The sequence below is a fragment of the Culex pipiens genome, chromosome 2 (assembly GCF_016801865.2).
Source record: "Culex pipiens pallens isolate TS chromosome 2, TS_CPP_V2, whole genome shotgun sequence".
Taxonomy (NCBI): domain Eukaryota; kingdom Metazoa; phylum Arthropoda; class Insecta; order Diptera; family Culicidae; genus Culex; species Culex pipiens.
In genome coordinates this window covers 151,156,354-151,183,880 of record NC_068938.1, presented here as the reverse complement: position 1 = coordinate 151,183,880, position 27,527 = coordinate 151,156,354, and the positions used below count along the sequence as shown (strand labels likewise).

The following is a 27,527-nucleotide window of genomic DNA, read 5'->3' as shown; positions in this document are numbered from 1 at the left end:
ACAATGTTACCACCCAGTGAGCATTTGACGGAAAGCTTCGAATCTTTTTAGGCTGAACCTCGAATGCCATTTTTTTTTACATTTTTGAGGTACATTATAGGTCGCAAGATAATTATATTTAATTTAAAAAAAACATATTGGATTGACAATATTAAAAAAAAAAATAAAGGGTACTCAGTCTTTAATGTAAGTCTATGATTAACTTAAAAAAAAATGTACCGATATTTCACTTTGTCGATCTATCATGATAAGCCAGAAAGAACACTTTCACGCGCAGCGTAAAACGCGCAAGCGTAAATGTGCTGGCGTTTATGCTTCGACTTGACGACTTGTCGATCTTTCGAGCGAGAACGATCCGGGACTTCGAATGTGATGTTCAGTAAACCAAAAATTTAATGGGAAAAAATAGGGTAAAAATAAGATGAAACACTAAAATGGCTTTGTCTCTGGAAATACATTTTGGAAAAGCTTCAAATTTTGGGCCCAAGCAGTTTATGGCGCATGTTTTCGAATGGCTTTTTGTTTGAAACTGAATTCTTTTAATTTGATAGTGTTATCTCTTATCTGTAAAATTGTCCAAAAAATACCTCTGAAAATGGCTTTGACCACATTGACTGGTTGAAACCTGTGAATTTTAAAATAGAATGTTCGTCTCCGACCCCACGGCTACCAATCTGGAATATAAAAATTGTGGGTTTTACGAGCGGTTTTCCAATGATGAAAGACACAAATTTTCAAGAGCGGATACAGACATCAGAAAAAGAGCTCTCAAAAATCAGGCTTCGAGTTCCGGGTTTCGGCCCAAAATTCAATCGAAAGAGCGCATCAAAACCTTCAAATTAGTAATAGGATTTTTTTTGGGACGACTCTCCACCGTGCACGATTTTTTTAGGATTTCAGAGAAAGCGTTTTTCCAAAAGCAAACCTTAAACCTTTTTTTCTGTCAGAAAGGCAAAAACAGCAAGCCGAGAAAAACGCTAGGCAAATTTGTCCCGCCCACAAGGCTACGTGTTAGGATTTCACGATAAAGTAAAATTTGCTACGGTTTCTGGAATAAACTACTAAATTTTATTGGTTTTTATGATTGTTCACATGATTTTGAATAAAACTGCATCATTAACTCAAAATTGACAAAATTACCAAAATATCCTCTTGAAATCAAACTTACAGTCAAATAAAAAATGTCTAGTATGAAATGCATTGGAAAAAAGCAAAATAACAATTAAATTCTTAAATAGGTTGTGATTTGAATTCCTTAAAAATACGTTTTATATGAAAAAAATCCAGCCTGTAAAAAAAGCCGCGAGAGGGTCAAAAATCCGTATGGTGCGGAAAAAATCCAAACAGTGTGTAGCCTTAATTATACCACAGCGTTCGAAATGGCAAAATAAAATGGAAAAAATGTTAATTCCCTTATTTGACGTCCTAGCCAGTTTTGGGGCGTTTTGGGGCTTTGGTGCCTTCGGCAAAGTTATAGTCGCCAAAGTCTAGCTCATGATTTAAATTAAATATACGCCATTTTTGCAAAAATGGTTAAAAAATCTCACCTGTTTGCCCAAGACAGCAAAATGTGTTGAACCTTTATTGAGGAGTTATTGCAATTTTTAAATCATTTTGAATTTTCTATGCTAACGTAACAAATTTTTAACTACATCTCCTGAAAATATCTCCGTGTCTTTTGGTGTCTGTTTTTATCATATTGAAAACGAGATAATAATCGGTAAATCAATCGGTAATTTGATTGATGTTAGTAGTAAATACATTCTTTGTGAAAAAAATCTCGACAAATAGTCTAAATTGACCAAACATTCCGGAAAATGACATGTCAAATGGCATTTAGGTAAATTGAAGAGCCAACTCATACAAAAAAGTTATTTTATAACTTTTTATTTAATATGGAGTACATACTTTTGCTTTCTTTGCAGTTACCAACAAAACTTGGTCACCACTGGTTTAATATATTTTACAAACATCAAAACTTTGACCATAATGGCCAAAAAGTGTCCTTTTTTTTATTTTAAAATATAACAAGAAGTGAAGATTTGCTCCACATATCCACATAAGTGGATTCATCAATTTCTTCGCCAAAGAATTTTTAAAATCATATTTGAACAAAAAATCAACAGCATAAGATTACTTTCAAACAACAACAAATATACAAAATGATTTAAATAAGTTTTTCCATGCTATTCAATTAAATTGTAATATAAATAAATAAATTGTACATTTCTTATCTTATTTAAGCTCATAATTTTAGTTTACAATACTGAAATAGCTGCTTACAATTGCATGCAAGATATACTAAAACCAAACCTTACTATTTCTCCATACTTACTTTGCGTGAAAAAGCATTCGGCCATCCCTAATGTTTAAGTACAAAAACATGAAATTGATTCTGGAGACTTTTTTGTGGAATCATCCTAACTAGGGGAACTGCATCTAACTCCATCGTGTCTCTAATGTTGCCATATCAGCACTTTGCCGTTCAATTACAGCTCATAAAAAGCGTTTTTAACTGAAATCGAGATAAATAACTCAATAGGAAGTGAGCAAGCAAGTTGCTATCAACAGTCTTACGCAATAAGTTGTTTAAATAGTGAAAATCAGCAAATTGGATGGAGCTAAAAGCGAGTGCTTAACCTGCCAATTATAGGAGAATTTCTGATTATTGAGATTGTGTAAACAATTTTACATTTTTTTTAGTGAAAAAAAATGCTCAAGTTTAACATTGATTGATTAAAAGCATTTGATGAAAAATATGCTGTCCAAAATGTTTAGCTCTGTTTGTGGATATGCCTGGACCGGTCTGTTGTTTTGTTTTCTCCTCATAATGGCAGTACAGTAGTTGTTCGGTAACTGGGCGTTGTTTAACTGGGCTGCTTTTTAACTGGGTGCTCGATAACTGGGCCGTAGCCCAGTTAAACAGCAGACAAACGTAAAAAAACCAAAACAAACCAAAATGACCGAGGGGTTAATGGATGCAAAAATCATATTCAATAAATAAAAAAACTTTTTCAAACTTTTGTTTAATTTCACGTTAGAATTAAAGAAATATGAAAAGAAAGCATTGTAAATAAATTTGAGTAACTTTTATTTTTATATTTCATCTGGAAAATATTATGCATCGGTTGTCCCCTCGTTATTTTTTGTTCAGCCCAGTTAACGAGCAACATTCGGTGACTGGGCTACGTTCTCAGTCCAGTTACCGAACAACTACTATATTATGGTTTGATTAATTGAAATTTTATTGTATCTTGAAATTTTAAGCCTAATTTTTTTGCTGGTTTGTTATACAGCAATTCCCCACGAAAACAGCATGTTTTGAAAAAAAAGTTCTCCGATCGAGCTCAATTTTTTCTGGGGGATGCTTGGCCGAAATAATTAGATCCGTATTTTTTTTGTTTGGCCATTTGGGTGACCTACGCCGTGGTAGGGTGGTTCGAAAAATGGCAATTTTCGTCGATTTTCGCAAAAACCACTTTTTTCAAAAAGTCATATCTCCGCGCCATTTCATCCGATTTTAGCTGTCCTAGACGCAAAAGAAAGGTGATTAGTTTGGCTATTTAAGAAAAATAGTAAGAAGTTTCAAAAATCTAGCTTAACATTTGAAAAGGTCGTATGAAAACTTAAAATGCTGTTTTGAAGGTCTCGGGACCAAAGAGCCTATGTCTGAAAATATTTTTATCGGATTCCTCGAAAAATTTCACATAACACATCAAAAAATAGTGAAGTTATGTTTTCGATACTCTGAGATACGATTTTTTGAAAATAAAAACTGGGTTTTTTGACGCGCCACGCGCAAAAATGGGAAGATGACGAAAATGGGAAAAAATCGACTTTTTTCACTAAAATTGCGATAACTTTAAAATTTCAGCGATGACCTATAGTTGTTATGGTACCAAAAGTTGCGTTTTTTAATCTAAATTTTTGAATCTTCTTACTATTTTTCCCAAATCCGTCTAGGACAGCTAAAATCGGATGAAATGGCACTGAGATATGACTTTTTGAAAAAAGTGGTTTTTGCGAAAATCGACGAAAATTGCCATTTTTCGAACCACCCTAACACGGCGTAGGTCACCCAAATGGCCAAAAAAAAAATACGGGTCTAATTATTTCGGCCAAGGAACCCCCAGAAAAATTTTGGGCCCGGTCGGAGAACTTTTTTTTCGAATCATGCTGTTTTCGTGGGGAATTGCTGATAGAAATATCAAAAATCAACAAATTTTGAGGAAACAGTTATTTTATAATTTAACAAATTAAATACTTCTCAATGAACTATAAAAACATGAAAATGAAATCTGTCATCCCTGTCCTGTTGCAAAATCCACCGTAGGTTTATCAAAAGCCCTAAAGGGATGTGATAAAAATAAACATCCCGGCACGGCATCTGGACTTGGAATGCATTTTGTCCTCCCAAGATCTGCGGGACAAGCAAGCTTTCGATTGCATTCATACTGTGTTGCTCGGAAAATCATCGCTCTGTATTTGCATACATCTTGATTTGGGTTTGAATGCAGTTTCGATTACATTGATCGCCCTTTCCCTTAAGGGCGCTTTACGGTTTATTTTTATGCTCGGAAACTAACTCTTGGTGGAAATCTCCGCCAGTAACAAAATCGATAAGAAATCCACCAGAATGAAGACTCTTCCCCTCCCTCCCATCTTTTTCACGTCATAAAATAGTTTGATAGATAGCACCACAGTTCAATACCCTCGTAAAGCAGTAAAATCAACACCTCGTTTCGGTTTATACGCGTTTGTTGGAAAGAAACACTTGTCTGCTTCGTTTTTTTGTTGTTGCGAGCTTCCTCTCAGTGGGTGGTGATGGGAGGTTAGTGCGTTTTCTTTGTGTGTTTATTTGTCGCCGGTGGCCCGTAATAAAAGCTCGTTATTCCCGAAAGTCATAAAAGAAGCAAACAGTTTCGCGTCAATCGCTGTACTCGAAACTTGACGCGAAGGGGTAGTTGGCATTTTTTATCTAACAGTATTGAATGAAATAACATTAAAATGTTATTTTGAATAATCCAAAATAAATTTTCAAGAATAATTAAAAAAAATAACGTGAAATCAATTAACCAACACTTACCCTAAATTTCACACTTTTCCTGACCAAAATCCTGTATAAAGGAAACAACTTTCGATCAAGAGAAATCTGCGAGAGAAAGTGCTGTTTTTTTTAAAATGAAGCAAAGTCCTTCTTTTCTTGGTTGCATTTTTTCCCCAACTAAGTTTTCCCATCTTTTTCCCACCATCAACGAATGGGGTCCAAACCAAATCTACACAAAGGCAAATAATTTTTTATCGCATGCATGGACTTTGGAGAAGTTGTTTTCTGAACGATGTCCAGCAATTGGATCAGGAATGGTGGTGAATTTGATCATCAAGAAAGAACTTTTTAGTGGTATTTTAGAAATTCAAAAAAAATCACGGAAATTTAACAAAAGCGATACAAATTTTGTTTAAAGTTTTTCTCCTTTGAGGTCCAAAGGAGGAGTTAACCTCCATATAAAAATTCAACGCCAAAAAACGTATACTTTAGTTATAACAAAAAAAAACTTTAAACTGTTTTCTTCGTTGATTTTATTACAAACCAATCATTGTAACAATAGAATAAAGTCAATCCACTTGAAGTGCTCATCAATAGGAAAACCCTTTCCCCCAAAACCCATTTCCTTTCCAGCTCATGTGTTCGTCAAAATAAAAGAAAAGCACTTTTCTTTCATTCTAGAAAAGCAAGCAACCTTCCTTGCGGTCCTCTCACACGTGTAAAGGATTGTTATACTAATAGCTTCTTTCCTTTTTGCCAACCTCCTCCTCCTTAACCACCCACCCATATGCAACCCCTTTCAAGTGAACTTCGTTTTTCCCACACGTGAACATGAAAGGCAACTCTTTCTTTCGCGCGCTTTCCATTGACATGCACCATAAAGCATGAAAAAGGCGATTTGCGGTGAGCAAGATGAAAAAGTGGGAGGGCTTTTCTTCTCTTTCGCGTTGCACCCGTGGATGATGAGAAGAAGAAAAAAAAAGTGTTGACTTGTTTGGATTACAATAATAATCGTAATGGAATAAATGCGCAGCGATTCGCTTTTATTGGGCAAGTTTGGGAGGGAGTTTGTTCGCAGTGGACGAAAGATAAAGTGGTTTGTTTATTGGAAAAATAGTTTGGTGATTGTTTTCTGTTTTGGGAGGGAGAGGGATTGTCTCTTTGTTTGGAAGCGTTCACATTGAGTGCTAATTACAGCAATTACGCTTTGTTTTAGTAATGAGTTTCTGTTGTGGAAAAAGATTCGAAGAAACAAGAAACAAGAAACAAGAAACAAGAAACAAGAAACAAGAAACAAGAAACAAGAAACAAGAAACAAGAAACAAGAAACAAGAAACAAGAAACAAGAAACAAGAAACAAGAAACAAGAAACAAGAAACAAGAAACAAGAAACAAGAAACAAGAAACAAGAAACAAGAAACAAGAAACAAGAAACAAGAAACAAGAAACAAGAAACAAGAAACAAGAAACAAGAAACAAGAAACAAGAAACAAGAAACAAGAAACAAGAAACAAGAAACAAGAAACAAGAAACAAGAAACAAGAAACAAGAAACAAGAAACAAGAAACGGACTGCAGTTACATTTTAAATATTCAATTAAAATCACTCATTAATCCTTGATTGTAATGAAGCTTGATTAGGGATTGCTATAGTGCCCTTCAGAAATCATAGCTTATGACAATCAAACCACCTGGAAGTGACACATTCGATGGCCTCCATATCCATCCCAGTCGAAAACTGTTAAAAACTACCTCTCAAGAAGAGGGCTTTTCATATCGCGTCGACAGCGTCATATGCAGAACTCGCTTACAACACAATGTAAGCCCCTCTCGAAAACCGTCAACGCAAGTGTCGATGAATAATCACTTGTTGTTTATCGTTCCACAAGCCTTCGAGGTCTCGAATCCTGCCCTGAAAACGGCAGGTGCGGAACTACATGCTTTTTTATAAAAAAGGATTTTTTTTGTTTGGAGTTGATGTCACTATTTTGGTATATTGTTAGCTTTATGATGAACATCTAGCAAGATTGATGATTCATCTTCAGTATTATTAATTTAAAAATAATTTAATGCAAGAGATTTTAAACAAACGCTTTGATTTTAACGAAATTTAAAAATTTCAAAAACACCACCATCCACCTTAAATATTATTGTTTTGATTCATTCGTCCAGTGCTGCGGTGCGCAGAAATAGAGTTCCAGTTCCAGTGGCAGGGAGTTGCACAGACCGCCGCCGGCGAGGCAAACACTCATGCTCGTTGACGTCCCCCAGGTCACGTACTGTTTATTGCAGGCTTTTGCGCGACTGCATTTGGCGGCACGTAGAAGTGTCCGCTAACCTCCCCCACCCCGGACCGGATGCGTTTCTCAGGCCATGATGGCACGGCCACGGCGTGGCCACTCCACGGGCGCAGAGGAAGCTTTCTTGTTTGGGGATTCGCGATGCGATCCGTCGACGCTGGATGTTGTTTTTGGGTTGGTTGTTGTTGCGAATCGATGGTCAAGTTCTGTGCATGAAGGATTAGTACAACTCAGTGGAATTTGATTCATACAGATTTGGTGTACATTGATGAGGCAGCTTAAAATAATTTCTCATTTTAAAAATAGATGATGAAAAACCATTTCTAAACAAATTTTTCATTAATTTTCATTAAAAAAATTAATTAAAAAAACAACGTTTTACAATTAATCAACTATGGTCCATATTTTAATAATAATTTGCATTGGCCTAAAATCCATATAAATTTGAGATAAAATAAGTAAAAAAGTTACAAATTCGCTGAAAACTTTACAAAGATATCATTTTCATGAAAATATCAACTTTAATCGCACTTAATGTAATTTTAACCCGCGCCAATCCAACTCTGCCTAAAATTCGTCTTAAACTTTTTTTAAAGTTCCAAAATGCAAAAGAAAGACAAATTCTTTTTTTTAATTGAAAAGCAGGAGTTTGGTAATTTGACTTATTTTATGTATTCAAAGCAGTAGGGTAGGGTAGTCATCAATGAGACACTTTTGGTTTTCAACTTTCAAAGATTTTTCTCATTTTTTCATCAGCATGTTTTAATAAGCTTTTTGTTGCATTTTCTTTCTTTTAATGTGTTCTAACATTGACCAAAATATGAGATCGATCCGACATCTACAGCCAGAGTTATTCAACTGTCTCATTGTAGACGCACTTGGCAGGAACAATGAGACAGCTGGGGAACAATGAGACACACTACGAAAATCAAGATTTTTCTTGTAAAACATCAAGTTTTTGTATTGTTCCATTGCAGGTAACTTGCCTTGAACATTTTAGAGCAATTTTGCCAACATGAAACTTTAATTAACAAAAGTTATACTAAAAAGTATTTAAATTTAGTAAAATCCAATTATTTATACCAAATAACTTTGTATTTTTGGTTAAATGAAGTTAAAACTCTATAAATATGCCAAAAATCACTTTAAATTCATGTTTTGAAAGATTTCCATAGATTTTGAAAAGTTTAATGAAGAAAAATCAAAGTGTCTCATTGTTACCCATGAGCTGAAAGGAGTGGGGAACAATGAGACAGTCCTGGATACTGGGTATATTCTAAATTTTGGCCAAACCTAATGAAAGGACATTGTAGCCCAACTCAATCCCAATGAAACGTCGAAAGAAATTTGAAGAAATATTAGTGTTGGTGTTAATGGCAGCCTACGAGCGAAAAAGTAATTTTTGTCCAAAATTTACTTTTACACCCCAGAATCAAACATTTATGAATAACTTTTCAAGGGAACGTCCATAACCAAAGCCACTATAATGGCAGACGTGTATCCAGTAGACACACCTTTCCCCCAAATATGAGCCTGATTGGTTGAAACTACGACTTGTGAGAGCCATTTTATCATTGTTCCCCGTGTCTCATTGATGACTACTCTACTCTAATGTTTTCTGGGGTTGACTGTGGTTTTAGTTATCATCCTCTACATTTGAAGTCAAAACAAGCATGCCGTAATTTTGATTTTGAATTGCAATTAAATTTTAAGTACCTTGCCTCTGGCCAAAGTCGAGGGGCATTAAAAAAATAGAAAATTAAAATTACTTGCCTTGGTTTCAACATTTTAAATGAAAAAAGTGTTGATAAATGCATTCATCAGTTCAGCTGCTTTTAAAAAAATGTTGAGTAAAAAAACTTCATCGAACATCGTACATCAACATTTCATAAAAAATCAAAATATTTTCAAACTGTTTCAATCATGTTCAAAGTGATTATCAAAGCAGGAAACTGTACTGCAAATGATGTTCAGTTGATTACACAACTATTTCCTTTAAAAAAAATGAAGTTTAAAATAAAATCATTTTTTAGCCTCAGATTTTTTTGAGCCTTTGAGCCAATATTGAAGACATAAACTTTGAAAAATATTTGCAGCGGCTTAAATGCAAATAACAATATTAAAAATTACAGAAGCAACCATGAAGCAAGGAAATTATAGTTTTACGTGGAACAAAAGTTGCTCGAAATGATCCGCTGATTACGGAAAATTTGTTTTTTATTCAAGACTAACATTTCAAAAGATCCAAATATTACGCTTATTTGAAATGTTAGTCTTGATTAAAAAAAATATTGTTTTCGAAAAGATTGCAAAATTTTACGAATTAATTGAAAAAAAGTAATAACCGCGACTATTTTCAAAAAAGTTTTCTAAAAATGGCTATATCTTTAAAACAGTGCACTTTATTAAAATTTCACTACAGGACTTTTTGATTGAAAATTCGATCATCGAAAAATTAATTTGAAAAAAACTTGCGATAAATATTTCAGAATCAGAATTAGCTGAGCAGTTCTCTACAAAATCGGTCTTTTTTTTTAGAATTTTAATTTTTGCAGTTTTTAATCCAACTGAAACTTTTTTGGTGCCTTCGGTATGCCCAAAGAAGCCATTTTGCATCATAAGTTTGTCCATATAATTTTCCATACAAATTTGGCAGCTGTCCATACAAAAATGATATATGAAAATTCAAAATTTTGTATCTTTTGAAGGAATTTTCTGATCGATTTGGTGTCTTCGGTATGGATGGATAAAAACTACACTGAAAAAAATGAATTTAACTTTTTTTCACTAAAATTTGATTTGCAAAAAAAAACACAATTTTCATATTTTTCATGTTTCAGAGGACATAAAATGCCAACTTTTCAGAAATTTCCAGGTTGTGCAAAAAATCTTTGACCGAGTTATGAATTTCTTATCAATATTGATTTTTTCAAAACAACGAAATATTGGTCGCAAAAATTTTTCAACTTCAGTTTTCGATGTAAAATCGAATTTACAATCAAAAATTTAGTGAATTTTTGATAAAGTGCACCGTTCTATAGTTATAAGCATTTAAGGAAACTTTTTTGAAAATTTTCGCAGTTTTTCATTTTTTAAAACTAGTACCCATGTTTGCCCACCTTTGAAAAAAAATGTTTCTGAAAAGCTGAGAAAATTCTCTATTTTTTTGTTTTTTGAACTTAATTTATACGACCCTTAGTTGCTGAGATATTGCCATGCAAAGGTTAAATAACAGGAAAATTGATGTTTTCTAATTCTCACCCAAACAACCCACCATTTTCTAATGTCAATATCTCAGCAACTAATGGTCTGATTTACAATGTTAAAATATGAAACAGTCGTGAAATTTTCCGAACTATTCGAAACAAATATTTTTAAAATTTTAAATCAAGACTAACATTTCAAAAGGACCAATTATTCAATATTACGCCCTTTTATAATGTTAGTCTTGGCTTAAAAAATGTTTTTAAAAATTTGCATGGAAATTTCTCAGCAAGTAAGGGTCGTATCAACAAAGTTCAAAAAAGTAAATTATAGAGAATTTTTTCAGCTTTTCAAAAATATTTTTTTCAAAAGTGGGCAAACATGTGCACTAATTTTAAAAAATGAAAAAGTGCGACGATTTTCAAAAAAAGTTACCTAAAAATAGCCTTAACTTGAAAACGGTGCACTTTATCAAAATTTCACTAAAGTACGTTTTGATTGCAAATTTGATTTTACATCGAAAAATGAAGTTGAAAATTTTTTTGCGACCAATGTTTCGATTTTTGAAAAAATCAGTATTTATTAAAAAATTCAAATTATGTTTTAGTGACAAAAAGTTAAAAAATCACCAAATTGTTTTACCGTGTGTAATTTTTTTTCAGTGTAGTCCATATCCATACCTACAACATTGCCGAAGATACCAAATCGATCAAAAAATTCCTTCAACAGATACAGATTTTTGAATTTTCATGCATCATTTTTGTATGGACAGCTGCCAAATTTGTATGGAAAATTATATGGACAAACTAATAATGCAAAATGGCTTCTTTGGGCATACCTAAGGCACCCAAAATGCTTCAGTCGAATAAAAAAGAAACAAAAAAAAAATCTAATGACCGAAATCTGAAAGAACTGCTCAACAGGTGATCTTTAAATCACTTCCCACAACGGTCTTCACTTAAGCATATTTTTTCCCGTCAAACCATGTGGCACCATTCATAATCGAATTGCCGGTCTGACAGTGTCTTGCGAACCTTCGTGGTGAACGGACACTAGAGCTGCGGTATTTTTTTACTACCTAAGCTCAGAGTTATTTCAAAACAAAATTCACAGTCTTTTTAAAGACTACCTGAGTTATTTTCCAAAATTCTAAACAGTCTTTTCAAGACTAACCCCACCTGAAATTTTGTTGTATTTTACAAACGAAGCCATCTTTTTAAGAGAACTTTGCTTGCAAAATGCGTCAAAACAAAGGTAAACGCAAATCTTCTGAAGATTTGGTCGTTAGGTCGGTGAAGCGTTTGAACGCTAAACCGGCTAACGGAAACAGAAAAAGAAAACAGCCTCTTCTGAGGTCTGATTCTGATTCTGAATGTGAGGTCAATCCTCCAATTCCATTGACAAACAGTTTCGGTGTTTTATCCGAAACTGATGACAAGGAACCTTCTCCTCGTACTGAGCCTTCTGCCGTCGAGAAACGAGTAAAGGCTCCGCCAATTGTAGTGACTTCCGTCTCCGATTTGGCCAGCTTTCGAACGCAACTGAAGAATTGCAAGGAAACTTGCAATTTGAAGGTTTCGTTCCAGCTTGGTCGAAGAGGAGAATGTCGCTTGTTGACGGAATCTTTACAAGATCACCAAACTTTTGTTGGTTATTTGAAAAACCACAAACACAATTTCTACACGTATGAGACCAAGAATGCTCGGCCATTCAAGGTGGTCCTGAAAGGTCTCTCCAATGACTTGTCGGTGGATGAAATCAAAAATGAACTTAAGGTGTTGCTTGGCTTTGCCCCATCCCAAGTAATACCAATGAAGAAAAAATCAAACGGGAATATTTCTCGCTTTGGTTTGACTTCACAATTTTATCTGATTCATTTCAACAGAAATGAAATCAACAATTTGAAACTTTTGGACAAAGTTCAGTTTTTGTTCCATGTACGGGTAAAGTGGGAGCATTTTAAGAAACATGGCGGTAATGGCCAGAATCTGACCCAGTGCCGGCGTTGCCAGGCATTCGGTCACGGTACTGATCATTGCGCCATGGTTCCAAAATGCATGGTTTGCGGGGATTCTTCTCACGACAAGGACAATTGTCCCGTGAAAGAAGTCACCCAATTTAAATGTGCAAATTGTGGTGGAAATCACAAATCAAATTTCTGGGATTGCCCCATCAGAAAAAAGGTTTTGGATTCTCGTGCTAAGCATCAGCCGAAATCCAAACCGAAATTTTCTCAAAGTCAGGTTGTACCTGCATCTTTAAATCAAACGTTCGTGCTGTCTCACTCGAACAATGCTAGAAATACCCCTACCGTGGAAAAGTTAGGTAACAACAATGGCATTTCGTATGCTAACGTCGTTTCGGGTTCGGGTTCATCCACGAATTTTAAACCCTCTACCAATCTTTCTGAAATTGGGCAGGTACCTCAAATCTCATTTGATTTTTTTTTTCTGCTGGCAACGCTTTGGGATCTTCTGATCTCGGCGATGTTACGTTTGAAAAACTGACTTTTTTGCAAAACTCACTGTTTGGTTTGATTCAAACAATGAGTAATGCTACATCCATGATGGAAGCTATCCAGATTGGATTAAAATTTGCGAATGATGTTGTTCTTACCCTGAAGTTTAATCATGGATCTAAGTAATTCCATCAATATTATGAATTTTAATGCTCGCTCTTTAAAAGCGAAAGAAAATGAATTTTTCAACTTTTTACGAGTTCATAACGTGCATGTTGCTGTTATAACCGAAACATTTTGAAAAACTGGCACTTATTTGAAAAGTGATCCAGGTTATAAAGTTATAACTAATAACCGAATGAATCGAAATGGCGGTGGAGTTGCAATAGTTATCCACCGTAGTATGACTTATAGCACGTTACGTGACTTTAAGTTAAAAGTTATTGAAAGTTTGGGCATTGAACTTGAAACTTCTTTTGGGAAAATTATGATTGCAGCTGCATATTTACCTTTCCAATGCACTGGGGAAAATAAAAATTATTTCAAAGGGGATTTGAATAAACTTACTCGGCATAGATCTCGATTTTTGATCATCGGTGATTTTAATGCCAAACACCAATCTTGGAATAATTCTAAAGTAAATTCCAACGGTAAAATTCTATTCAGAGATTGCACTTCTGGTCTTTATTCGGTTTTATACTCGAATGGGCCAACTTGCTTTTCTTCTGTTAGAAATCCATCAACAATTGATTTGGTTTTGACAAATCAAAGTCAGTATTGTGATCCTTTAGTGACTCATGCTGATTTTGATTCTGATCACCTTCCAGTAACTTTTTCACTTTCTCATGAAGCAGTTACCAGACCCAATAGTTCTGTGTTTAATTACCACAAAGCTAATTGGGACAGGTATCAGCATCATATTGAGAATAATTTAAATCATGATTTTGTTTTAGAAACCAAAGCTGATATTGATTCAGCCTTGGAATCTTTATCTAATGCAATTTTGGATGCTAGGAATATTGCTATTCCTAAAGTCCAAGTCAAATTTGATTCTCCCATTATTGATGACGATCTTCAGCTTCTGATTCGTCTGAAAAATGTTCGCCGAAGACAGTATCAACGTTCTCGTGATCCTGCACTGAAGCGAATTCAAAAAGATTTGCAAAAGGTTATTGACCACAGATTCACTCTCCTGCGAAATGAAAAGTTCGCAAGAGATGTCGAACAAATTAAACCTTATTCCAAACCTTTTTGGAAACTTTCAAAGGTTCTTAAGAAACCTCAAAAACCCATCCCTTCTTTAAAAGATGGTGATAATATTCTATTAACTAATGGGGAAAAAGCTCAAAAACTTGCTCAGCAGTTTGAGAGTGCTCATAATTTCAACTTGAATGTTTTGAGTCCTATTGAAAATCAAATTTCAATAGAATTTCAGAATATTGTTGAACAAGAATTTTCATCAGATGAAGTTTTTAATACGGATCTGAATGAAATAAAATCTATTATCAAAAAATTTAAAAATATGAAAGCCCCTGGTGAGGATGGCATTTTTTACATTTTAATTAAAAAATTACCAGAAGCAACTTTAAGTAGCTTGGTCAAAATTTTCAATAAATGTTTTGCGTTGGCATATTTTCCCAGCAGTTGGAAAAATGCCAAAGTAATTCCGATTTTGAAACCGGATAAAAATCCTGCTGAAGCCTCAAGCTATCGGCCCATTAGTTTGCTTTCATCTATTAGTAAATTATTCGAAAGAATAATTCTTAATAGAATGATGACGCACATTAATGAAAATTCAATTTTCGCTGATGAGCAGTTTGGATTTCGCCTTGGGCATTCAACTACTCATCAGTTGTTGAGAGTTTCAAATTTAATTCGAAGCAACAAATCTGAGGGCTATTCTACTGGCGCTGCTCTTCTAGACATAGAAAAAGCATTTGACAGTGTTTGGCATAAAGGTTTGATTGCGAAATTGAAAAGGTTTAATTTTCCGATTTATATCGTGAAAATTATTCAAAATTATTTGACGGATCGTACTCTGCAGGTATGTTATCAGAATAGCAAATCTGATCAACTACCTGTACGTGCTGGCGTCCCTCAAGGAAGCATTTTGGGTCCAATTTTATACAATATTTTTACTTCTGACTTGCCTGATTTGCCCCCAGGATGTCAGAAATCACTTTTTGCTGATGACACAAGCATCTCCGCCAAAGGCAGAAGCCTTCGTGTCATCACAAGAAGATTACAAAAAAGCTTGGATATTTTCAATTCTTATTTGAAAGAATGGAAAATTACTCCAAATGCTGCAAAAACTCAACTTATTATTTTCCCTCACACACCAAGGGCTGATTTTCTTAAACCAAAAAGTCATCACATTATAAAGATGAATGAGGTAAATTTAAAGTGGGAGGATCAAGTGAAATATCTTGGACTTGGTTTTGACAAAAACCTTACTTACAAGGATCACATTGAAAGTATCCAGGTTAAATGTAACAAATATATTAAATGTTTGTATCCACTTATAAACAGGAATTCTAGACTTTGTCTCAAGAATAAACTGTTAATTTATAAACAAATTTTCAGACCTGCCATGCTTTATGCTGTGCCGATCTGGACAAGCTGTTGCTTAACCAGGAAGAAAAAACTTCAGAGGATTCAGAACAAAATTCTGAAAATGTTTCTGAAACTTCCTTCCTGGTTCAGCACCAGTGAACTTCATCAATTAGCCGAAGTTGACACTTTGGATGTTATGTCCAATAAGATAATTGATGCATTTCGACAAAAATCATTGCAGTCTTCAGCTGCATTGATCCGCTCTTTATATAGTTTATAAGTTAGTTTTAAGGTATCCCTTTTCCCTTTTGTACATGTGGGACCTCCTACATTTGAAATCACTGAATAGCGAAAGCTACAATATTTCATGAATAAATGAAAGTTGCTAGTATTTAAAATTGAGGTGAAAAGTCATCGTTTGTGATTGGACACTCAATAATATTTTAACTGAATGAATGTACATGGAAAAGAAATTTGAATAAATATAAATTAAAAAAAAAAATTACCGGTCTGACCTGTTGCGGTGAGAACAAATTGTGATCGATTTAGGGTGAGGAAAAAAAGAAAGAAAGAAAGCCTTACCCAACTGCTTTGACCAGAACTAGCGAAAGAGTGACTATAAATTAGCTTGACGGTCGGAGACGGTGAAAAATTTGAGAAAGAAAGAGTAAAAGCTTCCGTGGCGATAATAAAGGCTTTTTGTGAGGTTAATACACTTTTCCGGACTTTATTGAACAAAAGAGCAGCCAAGCTGCATCGAACTATAAATCAAAACAAAAATTACAAGAGTTGTACTGAATTAATGAGGTTACAAGTTGAACAAGTTCAAATCTCAACAATTTCCAATGTCAAAACAACTTCAGCAGCCCCAAGTTCGACAAATGATTCCTCTAAATCGCCATTGATTCAATAAAGAACCTTAATTTATTACGTCTGCCCCGCGTAATTGACCACTTCGTCTGCGACTACGACACAACCGTCTCGAGAACCTCCAACAATCGTGAGAAGGGTGCGTCGAATTCATCGTTGTGTCTATCTGCCCCATTTGGAAACTAATAACTATGGCGCGACAACTTCAACGGCTACTAACTTACACACAAAGTTAAAGGGGTTTCCCAACTCTTTTAGATGTGACTCAGCGATTCTCGTTTCCCGCCGACTAAATCATCTTTTATTTGCGTTTAGACCCTCAGACTCGTCTTATCGCTCCCCCACCGAAAAAGCCATAAATTTAGCCGAATAAATCAGCCAACCCCTTCGACGGCACAAAATTTTCCCACTTGCCAACGAAAATAAGTTTTCCCACCTCCCACAGTTTTCCTTACAGCGGTACCCAACCACTTGAACTGCTCCAACGGAAGGGGTAAAGCAGCGCTCTAGTACCGCTATGAACCACTCTCCCAGCACGAAGTCAGGATGGCCGAGCGGTCTAAGGCGCCAGATTTAAGCTCTGGTTCCCGTAAGGGAGCGTGGGTTCGAACCCCACTTCTGACACATCCTCTTTTTTTGAACGTGTGAGGAGCGATGAGAGGTGCTAGGGGAATTTTCCAAATTAGGGGTTGCTTTGTTGGAGTGTGTGTGGGACTGGCCTTCGAGTTCTAATTGGAATATTAATTTGAAATATTTCATGAACTAACGGTTGTGTTGTTTGTCAATTGAACTAGAAAATGAATCATTTGTGTACAGAATGAACCGTTACGCATGATCTAACTAGATTGATGAATTCAAAATACAGTCCAGGCTCGATTATTCGATGCCTCGATCATCCGAAGTTTCGTGGGTTTGCATGGGACTTCGAAAAATCGAATCATTAAAAAAATAATTACTTCTTTATTTTCTTACTTTCAACATTAAAATCAAATTCTGCGACCATATTTTAGTCGAGTAGTCAATTGCCTATTAAATTAAAATACGCTTTTTCAAATATTTCATCACCGCCTTCTTGGATTTAACAATTTTAAATCTTCTTAGAGTAGTTCAGGGGTCATACTTAAGCACGATAATACAAAATAAGACAAAGAAAAACAAAATTCATGATTCGATTATGCAAAGTAATTTTTTTCCAAGGGCTTCGGATAATTGAGTATGGACTGAATGCTAAGGCGGGAATTAAAAATACACTTTAAAAATCAAACGTGGAAAAATATTGTTGTATAAAACAATCGTTACCATCACTTCATTTGTACTTGTCTTATCAAAAATAGTGCAGTCCTTTAAAAAACATATTTTCTTTGAAACTGAATGCATTATTTTTATATTTATTGGAGCCTTTGAAAATTCAAAAATTCGTAAAATATCGAAAAACAGCTTTAATATTTTGTTTAGTTATATAGAGTAACTGTAACGAAAATGTGATAATTTATCACCGAGTACACAATGAATTTTTCACCAAATTATTTTCAAAAATATATCTTAATGATAGTTATAAATATTTTCCATGTCTATGACACCAAATTATAAGTCCTTAGATAAATGTTTACCACTAATTTGCTACCAAAATTGCATTTGAAGATATTTGTTTAAATTATTAAATATTTTAATATATGTAACAATACGAAATATTTAAAGATTCTGATCAAATATGTTTTTTAGATTTATTGTATGACCAGGAAACTGTATTTATGTGTGGCATTTAACATAAAAAATAGTGATCTTCATTTCCTTTATTATTTGCCTGCAAAAAAACAGTTTCAAAAAACACTGATTTTTGTCATGTCTGCTAAAGTAACCACGAAAAGAATTTCAAATAATAAAATTGGAACTGGTTCTAGTATTTAAAATGTGTGTTTTTCAATTTTTTGCCTGTTTTTCACATTTTCTGCTGTAAAATGGCACTATTATCATTTAAATTGTGAAAAAATGCGTAGAGGCATAGTACTCAGCCAAAGTTACTCTTGGTGACACCTTTATTTACAAGCAATAACTGTCCCAAAATGGATTATGATGTAACACACAGCTGTAAAGAACTCCAAAACTCTGTTATGTACCTCAAAAGAACTTATTGTATCTTGATTATACACCAATAAAACCGAATTGAAAAAATATGATTCAGTTCAAAAATACAAAAAATCGTAAAATTAAACTTAATAAGGAGCATTTTGGAGTGAAGATGATTTTTTTTAGAAAATTATTGTCGGCTTCACCTTAACCTGCCAAAATTGTTGATTAGGCCAAAAATCTGTAAGATAAAAAAAACTGAAATCCAAGTACAGTCCAGATTATCCGTTTGATTTTTTTTATTTTTAACATAAAATTTGAGTTCTGCAACTCTTTTTTAGTCAAATTTTGATGGTTGATTGATGTTTCATTAGAATTATAATATAAAATGCATTTTAAAAATATTTCATCACCGGCATTTTGGTCAAGATCTTGGATCTGTTTCTTTAAAATGAAATAAAACAGAACAAAAGGTAAAGTTTTCCGTTGCCTAATTTTTTTTTGAAATCCCTCCTAAAAAAGAAGGAAAAATAGAGCAAAATTGCAATCAATTGGTTAAACTTAACCTTGAAAAACAACAATACTGTCCAAACGCTCGAATCGTTCCCCTTCGCCGTCGTTTTCATTCGGTTCTATTTTTAGACCCACCGTTATGGATGAACGCTCCTCACAGAAATTCATCCGACGTTCACTTCTACCAGCACGAACTGCGCATGTGCGCGTGAGACAACTCATGCCGCTTGTTCGACTGTGTCGGGTGTGAACTTTACATTCGTACAGCATTTTTGCTCTCTCTGTGCCGAGGCAGAATACCATTACTTCACATTGCATCAACTGGGTCCTGTGGCGCAATGGATAACGCGTCTGACTACGGATCAGAAGATTCCAGGTTCGACTCCTGGCAGGATCGCACAATACTTTTTTTTGTCAAATTGAGGTACTGATTTTTGTTTCTTTATTCTTTTTTCAGCAAAATTATTTAATGGAGTTTGGTTACTTGCCCAAATCGAACATTGAAACTGGCAACCTTCGGACAATGGACCAGCTGAGCGAAGCAGTGAAAAGTTTACAGGTAAAAACGCCCAACTTAACTTTTCAAAATTTTCGTTACAACAACACTTTTTCGACAGGCCTTTGCCAACCTGGAACCGACGGGGAAGATTGACGGGGAGACGCGGGAGCTGCTGCGGCGGCCCCGGTGCGGGGCGCCCGACCTGGCCGGGTCGAACGACTTTCTGGCGTCGAACAGCTTGTCGGGCCGATACCGGAACGGAGGGCGCCGCCAGCGGAGGTTCGTGATCCAGGGCCAGAAGTGGGACCACCACACCGTTACATGGAGGTGAGTTAGTTGGGGCGGGTTGATTACTGTCTAATTACTATAGGGTTAGTGATTTTTTTTACGCTGAAAATGTTGAATTGTTGCAAGATCCATCAAATGTTGTCATTAAATTTCACGGACATTTGAAACCAAAGATATTCACAATGCTTTGTTCAAAGCTTGAGCCAAAGTTCTTTGTTATTCCCCCTAATCAAAACTATCCACTCCAGATCAATCACAGGCCCGCTCAACTACCCAAGCCTTCAAAGTTTTGCCCATAATTACCGTTACCACATCAGTCTCATCACAGGCCTCGACAAATTCGTATACAGAAATATGGAGACCCCGATCTCACCTGTCAACAACATGTACTACCAATACTCGTTCAATGGATATTGCCAACACTCCATCGCACCTGTCCTGACGGTGTGGTTGTCCTCAAGTCTCGTAGTCTGTCGAATTGTCCCTTGTTTCGATACCAGAGACAATCAGAGCTAACTTGCACTAGTCTCCACAAGATGTCGCAGTTTCAAAAGGTTTAACTTGCATGCAAGTTTGATTTTTTCTATCACCTCATGCAAGTTTGTAACGAAATGTTGTCGCTTGTCTGTGACCCTCACAGCTCGAGCTCTCGAGCACCCAGGGAAAATGGTACTTTTCCGGTGACATTTATTTCAATCGGATATATATCTCAACTTGAAATGTCATAATCAGCATCGGGTGGGTCGAATTCCACCATTTCAGGACTCCAGTTATGAATGCAAAGCAGCCCCCGTCCAAGCCATTGCTGAAGGGGGCTTCGGTTTCAAGAGGGAGGAAGGGCGGGGTTGGGTAGATGAATTTGTGAATGTGATGGTTGTGCAACCGCCTCTGGATTTCCTCGGTCGGGGGTCATTTCAAGAGGTTTTCCCCCAGCTGCTCCTGGCTTGAGTGGAAAACAACACCAAACTTTTCTCCCCCGGGGGGAGGTCGGAACAACGGGAATCCGGACACAATAATGGGGTTTATGTAGCCCTGCCCGATGTGAAGCTCGCTCACAATCAATTGCATAAACATTTTATTTCAATTTTTCCACAGCATTCCCTCTCTCGCCATGAAACGCTTTGCTGGAAAACCACGATTGTGCGGGGTTTCAGATGACAGAGTTTGAATGCTTTTCTTAACCCTTAAGTATTTTGTGGAATTTTTGTTTAAAATTCGTAATCAAAAAAAAAAATTTTGAAAGAAAATTTAATCAAAAAATTGCATAAAATTTAAATTACTCAAGAAAAAACACAATCAAAATTTTCAAATTGAGGGTTATCCACTTAACTTGACTGGGATATCGGAGAATAGTGCCAGGACTTGTTTCTCTGGCGGTGAACAAGTTGTTATGAAACATTTTTATTTCGTTGATATTGTTTTCAGAAGATTGAGCAACTAGCATTGTTTTCAGTCGATTTTCACTCGCTAGTGATGGTAGCTAATGAATTTAATGATTTCAAATCTGCAAAAGCAACGGATTTGGAAATGGTCAAAGTTATGTTTGTTGGTCTAAAAACAGAAAACAAAAACAAATCTAGAATGATTTACAATCCATTTCATTGATATTCGAACAACTAAACCAACCAAAATTTTTAAAATGATGAAAATAAAATCTAAAAAATGTTGACTACGAAAATTCGTTTCTTCTGTTCTTCTGTTCTTTTGTTCTTCTGTTCTTCTGTTCTTCTGTTCTTCTGTTCTTCTTTTCTTCTTTTCTTTTGTTCTTCTGTTCTTCTGTTCTTCTGTTTGTCTGTTCTTCTGCTTTTCTGTTCTAAGTTTTTTAGTCAAACAGCCGATTTTGCAGTTCATCAATTTTATGTTTTTAATTGTTCAATTATTAAGTCTACAGTTGTTCAGCTTTTTATTTTCATTTATTTGATGTTTTCACCAAGGTTGTTAATTGATAAATTTATCGTCGATAATATTGTCGTCTGACGAAAACGATAACCATTATCGTTATCGTCAGACTATAATATTATCGACGATAATTTTATCGATTAAAAACGTTGGGACGATCTTATCGTCGATAATGGACGATAAAATATTTTCAAAATCTTTCTAAAATCTATTAATTCAACCATATTATGGCCTATCTACAATCACTTAGCTTAGAAAATTTCACTTAGCTTAGAAATTTGAATCAATGGAAATGAAGCCGAGCTTCTACAATGGAAAAGTAATCAAATTAGAAACTGACGTATGGTTTGAAAAATTTCAAAATCTACGGTAAGTTGACGTTTCAATATCAAAGGTAAACAAAAAACTGCATAGCAACGTATATCAGCCCAGCAAAATTTCTAAGTTGATTGTGGATGACGGCCGTAAGTTGCGTACTTTCCTAAGTAACTACTTTACTTAGATGTTCTAAGCTAAGTGATTGTAGATAGCCCATTACTATAATATTATCGACGATAATTTTATCGATTAAAAACTTTGGGACAATCTTATCGCCGATAATGGACGATAACATATTTTTAAAATCTTTCTTAAATCTATTAATTCAACCATATCATGTTAAATTTTCAATGCTTTCACTAAGAATATATTTTTTGAAAATCTAGTAAGTTTCAAAATAAAATGTGTACTCAAAATTGTTCACAAAACATCGTATTTTTTCGAAAATACTAAAATTTACATAATTTGCAATATTGATACCCATACGAAGCAACATCTTGTATGTTTCTTTAACTTTAATGAAGTATTTTTCGTGAAGTAGGGGAGTGTGGGGTAATTTGGACACCCTAAGGAAATTGCTCTGTTACGGGCTGTATGGATATGTTAAAGGAATGTGGATGACACCAGAGGATAATAGAGACCATATTTGATGGAAAAATGTCATTCATTTCGATAAATTTTGATGAAAAACCCATTTTTATCGCAAAAGTTAAAAGGTGTCCAAATTACCCCCACATTTTTGTGTGGGGGTAATATGAACACCCCTATGGGGTAATTTGGACATGCCTTGTGGGGTAATTTGGACATGCTTTGTGGGGTAAAATGGACATACCTTGTGGGGTAATATGAACACCTTTTGTGGGGTAATTTGGACACATGTTGAAGAATAAGTTTAACATTTAATTTTTTGAGCATGTTTTTTATCCTTCAACCTGGTTTTGTAATTGCTTTATATTTTGAAGTGTTTCTCACAATATTTCATCAAAGGTTTAAATAATGATTTTGTGATAGAACTATAATTCAATAGGAAGATAACAAATAGTTCAGTGTAGTATACATAATTTAATCATTAATACTGAAATGATTTAAACATTGATTCTGGATCAGGCACACTATACTTGTTTTTAGTGATTAAGGTATCGTTTATGTTTATATAAATCAATCTTTATATAGAATTTATTAGCCTGAAAATATCATATTTTCTTTTAATTTTACATTCTTTAGCCCTTCAAATTTAAATATTATTGTAAACCAGCATAGAAATTAGAAATGTCAAAGAAATTAATTAAAAGCAATCAACATTAGAGTCTTGTTGAACGCCAAATGTACCGTAATCAGATTTTCATCAATTCGAACATTGGAATAAATTTATCTAAATTAAAAATAGGGGTTTTGTGAACATTCATTTTAGATTGTTTTGACATATTAATCCCTCTAAATTTACCTAAATCCCTTTAAAAACTCATCCAACCATGAAAGTTACTTTTTTGTTGCCTGACAGGTAGACTTTCAGGTATGTCCAAATTACCCCACAAGCCATGTCCAAATTACCCCCATAGCATATTCTATCATAAATTGCGATTTTTGATGATAAAAATGGATAAAATGCACAATTTTTATACGTACGTATCTCAGGCATCGTCCAAGCATCCCCCTTAAACAAAAAATGTCCACTTTTTTGCCATATAACTCCTGCAAAACCTTATTTCCTAACCTTCAAATATTAGAATTTAAGGCAGTGCCAACCGGCCTTTGGAAACTTTTACATATCATACTAAAACTACTTAACCTATTCCAACTTTTTTGGTTTGTCCATACTCCTAGGCCATTACTAGTACTAGCCTTATCACTTAAATTGCCGTTTTCACTTTATATCCGAAGAAAACGTGATTTTTAAAGGGGTGTCCAAATTACCCCCACTGTCCATATTACCCCAAACTCCCCTACTAAAATTTTCGCAAAATACCGTATTTTATAAAAAAAAAATCATTATTTGCAAGTTATTAGAGTTTTTTTTGGAAAATACTAAATCAAATATTCACAAAATACCGTATCATTTCGAAAATACCCAAATTTTCAAAAATTGCAATATGAATTTCAATTGAAAATTTCGATTCAATGCTTTTTTAATTGATTAGAGATTTTTTTTTTGAAAATCACAAATTACCGTGTTTTTGAAAATACTCAAATTTTCAAAATATGCAATATAGGTATGAAACGAAGTGAAATTATGCATGCTTCATACATTCATTCAAATTGTGTATGCTTCATATCATATAAAACTTTGCAATGCTTGATACCCATATTGCATATTTAAAAAAAATTAAGTATTTTCGAAAAATACGGTATTTTGCGAAAATTTTTAATATTTTATAATAAAAAACTTGAATAAAGTAAAAAAACAGAATTTCGCTTCGTTTGCTATCCATTTTGCATATTTTGAAAAATTGAGTACTTTAAAAAAATACGATATTTTGTGAAAAAAATGTATTTAAAAAAAAACTCTTTAAATGTGAAAAAGAAAACCATAGCACACTATTAAAATTTCAAAATTTCAAAAATACGGTAATTTGTGAAAATTTTTAATATTTTATAATAAAAAACTTGAATAAAGTAAAAAAACAGAATTTCGCTTCGTTTGATACCCATGTTGCATATTTTGAAAATTTGGGTATTTTCGAAATGATACGATATTTGGTGAAAATTTTAGTTTTTCAAAAAAAAAATCTTTATAAGGAACAATGAATACAAAATTTCGTTTCGTTTGATACCCATATTGCATATTTAGAAAATTTTAGTATTTTCGAAAACATACTGTGATTTGTGAAAAAGCATGCAAAATTGCGCTTTTTTTATACCCATATTGAAAATTATGAAAATTTGAGTATTTTCGAAAAAAAGGTATTTTGTGAACAATTTTGAGAATATATTTAACTTTGAAAGTTACTAGATTTTGAAAAAATATATTCTTAGTGAAAGTATTGAAAATTGAAGATGTTATCGTTAAATTAATCGGTTTTACAAAAAAAAAAAAAAATAGTTATCATCCATTATCGGCGATAAGATTGTCGCCGATAGAATAACCCCGATAACGGTAGCACTATCGTTATCTTTATCGAGCCTTGATAATGTTATCGTTAACAATTTTGGTTTACACTCCAGTATGTAGTTCATTCAGTTTTATTTATTTATTTTATTATTTAAACTGTTCAGCAGTTATGGTTTCACAGATTCATTTGATCATTTGTTTAGTTCGTATACTGTTTGAAATTAAAATTATCTGTTTTGAGTAATTTCGTCTTGAGTTGTTCTGTTTAAGCCTAGTATTCAGTTCTTTCAGGTGTAAGTTGAGTTGTCAACTGTTATGCAAATGTTTAGACTTCTTTTGTTCATTTGTTCACCCGAGCAGACGGTAATTACAAAATTCATGCCATTTTAATATCAAATACTGTTAAAATAACAAAAAATGTTATGAAATGTTCTTGAAAAATCATTTTTTGCATAAGAGTTGAATAACAGTTTATGTTATAATAACTTTGGGATAACGTTATTTCCATCTGCTCGGGCAGTAGTTCAATTGTTGAGTATTTTGGCTGTTTATTTGTTAAGCTTTATTTTTAGCTTTTCAGTGTAATTCTTAAGTTTTCAGCTGCCAATCTTCCGCTTACATTTCAAGACAATTTCCTTTCCCTAACAACCACACCAAGTCAATCAACCCAACCACTGAGACACTGTCACCGGCAGCTCAGCCATGCGTAAATTGAGTTCCTCGGAAAGTTCAATTGCGATATTCAATTCATTTAATATCTAATTTAATTAAAAAGCAATAAACAATCAATTATGCTGTCGCGAGCGGTGGTGCAGCAGCAATCTTCTGCTTCGACGATAATTTTGCACTTGTCACTCTAGCATTTCTTCTGCAGTCCTGTCTTGAGGAAACAATCAACCGGGCGAGCGCGCGATTGACAAATTTCCGATCCAGACACAGTCGGTGAGTGGTGCCACCAAAGTGCCTCCAATTATCGGCGGAAAATCAACTTACAGCGCGCGAGCAGTAATTAGAACACAACTTCATCTAATATAGATATTTCTCCCTGTTTGCTGGCTAGATTGGCCAAGACAGTGCTGTCCTGTCCAACGGAAGCCGTCTTCGATGGCCACGTGGTGAAATAATTCATTTCCAAGAAGCACTTCCTGCTGAGAACTGCAGGACGAATCTCGAGTTTCCCACCGTCCCATTTTCTCTAAAAGCATCCTGAAAATGTAATAAAGCTACAATTAAGTTCAAATTCCCATCGCTCTGCCTCCACTTCCAGGGAGAACGACCAGGGGAAAAAGAATCATTGGTTCGTGTTTGGCTGGCCAGGAAAGAGCATCAGAGTCAACTTTCCTCGGAGGGGGCTGTTTTTTTCCCTATTCCCCACAATGTTGATAATGAAGATCCACCACCACATCAGCGGTTGCTTCTTCGAAGGCTGGGTGATAGATTTCCTTTGGCACTAACCTATTTTACGGACTTCGAGGCCGAAAACTGCCAAGTGGTTGCTGTTGCTTTGAGGGGAAGGAACAGTGGGATTTAAGGTTTTCATAATGATGCCTCTACTGCCTATTTTTTTCCGCAAATTTAGAAGAGCATTTTGAGCAAATTTTGTTGTTCGAAAAATTTAACTTTTACTATATTTTGATATGCCCTTAACTTGTTTGGTTTTTCTTTTATCCTGCTAGCGATCCATCAGCAACTTTCAGTTACTTTTCTTTGTTTTGCAAGTGTTGCACATTTGAATGCTATTAAATGTATTCATATGTTTTCAGATTGAAACAAAGGTCATTTAAATCTATTCCATGGCATTACAAATATGCATTCTTCATTAGCCTTAAATTAGGTTAAAGTCACGTTAATAAAATAAACTACATAATTAGCCTTTAAAACAGGGAATGTTAGTCAAACTATTACCAAGGCAGCCATCCCAAAAAAATGTTTATCAAAAACTTTTTACTGAATACTTAGGTATTTTGAAAACTAATGATTGGAACATAACTGGACAGGTGTATAATGCATTTTTAACGCTTTTTCCATTGTAATGTTAAAACCGTGGCTCGCAAATTCAATTTGAAAACTTTTTCATTAATTTTGTTGCTCCCCCTCCCCCCTCTTGACTTGGATCAGAGTTGAAAGATATAAACTTCAAAAATTATTTGCATTTTTCAATGTTTTTTTGTCGCCAACCCCCTTCAAAGTCAGCCTGAATAATCAAGGGGCAAACGTTTTTTTCGAAAAACTTCAAAATTTTAATGAAAATTAAAGTTTAATCAACCGAAAACCAGTAAAAATTAATTTTCCTGCGTATATAATCATATTTAGCATGTTTGAACTCCTTTGAAGACAAGTTAAATTTTCATAAAATACAAATGTTTTTTTTTTCGCGGAAAAAAATTTCAGTCAATACATCGTTTTTTTTCAAAACTAATGATTGGAAAGCAACTGGAAGCGTGTAAAATGCATTTAAAAACA

At 34.4% G+C, this 27,527-nt stretch overlaps 1 protein-coding gene and 2 non-coding genes across 3 annotated transcripts in view; all 3 read left to right on the top strand.

Moving 5' to 3' along the window:
- The window catches only part of LOC120427538 (matrix metalloproteinase-2), a 574,651-nt gene that overhangs the window by 81,852 nt on the left and 465,272 nt on the right, over positions 1–27,527 (top strand). Inside the window, exons 2-3 of the mRNA XM_052707878.1 lie at positions 19,469–19,570; positions 19,629–19,837. Of these exons, the coding sequence (XP_052563838.1) occupies positions 19,469–19,570; positions 19,629–19,837 (311 nt within the window). The remainder of the gene's footprint in view (positions 1–19,468; positions 19,571–19,628; positions 19,838–27,527) is intronic.
- Positions 16,972–17,055, top strand: Trnal-uaa (transfer RNA leucine (anticodon UAA)). The gene has a single exon. It is a non-coding gene; the product is annotated as a tRNA-Leu (tRNA).
- On the top strand, positions 19,336–19,408 carry Trnar-acg (transfer RNA arginine (anticodon ACG)). The gene has a single exon. It is a non-coding gene; the product is annotated as a tRNA-Arg (tRNA).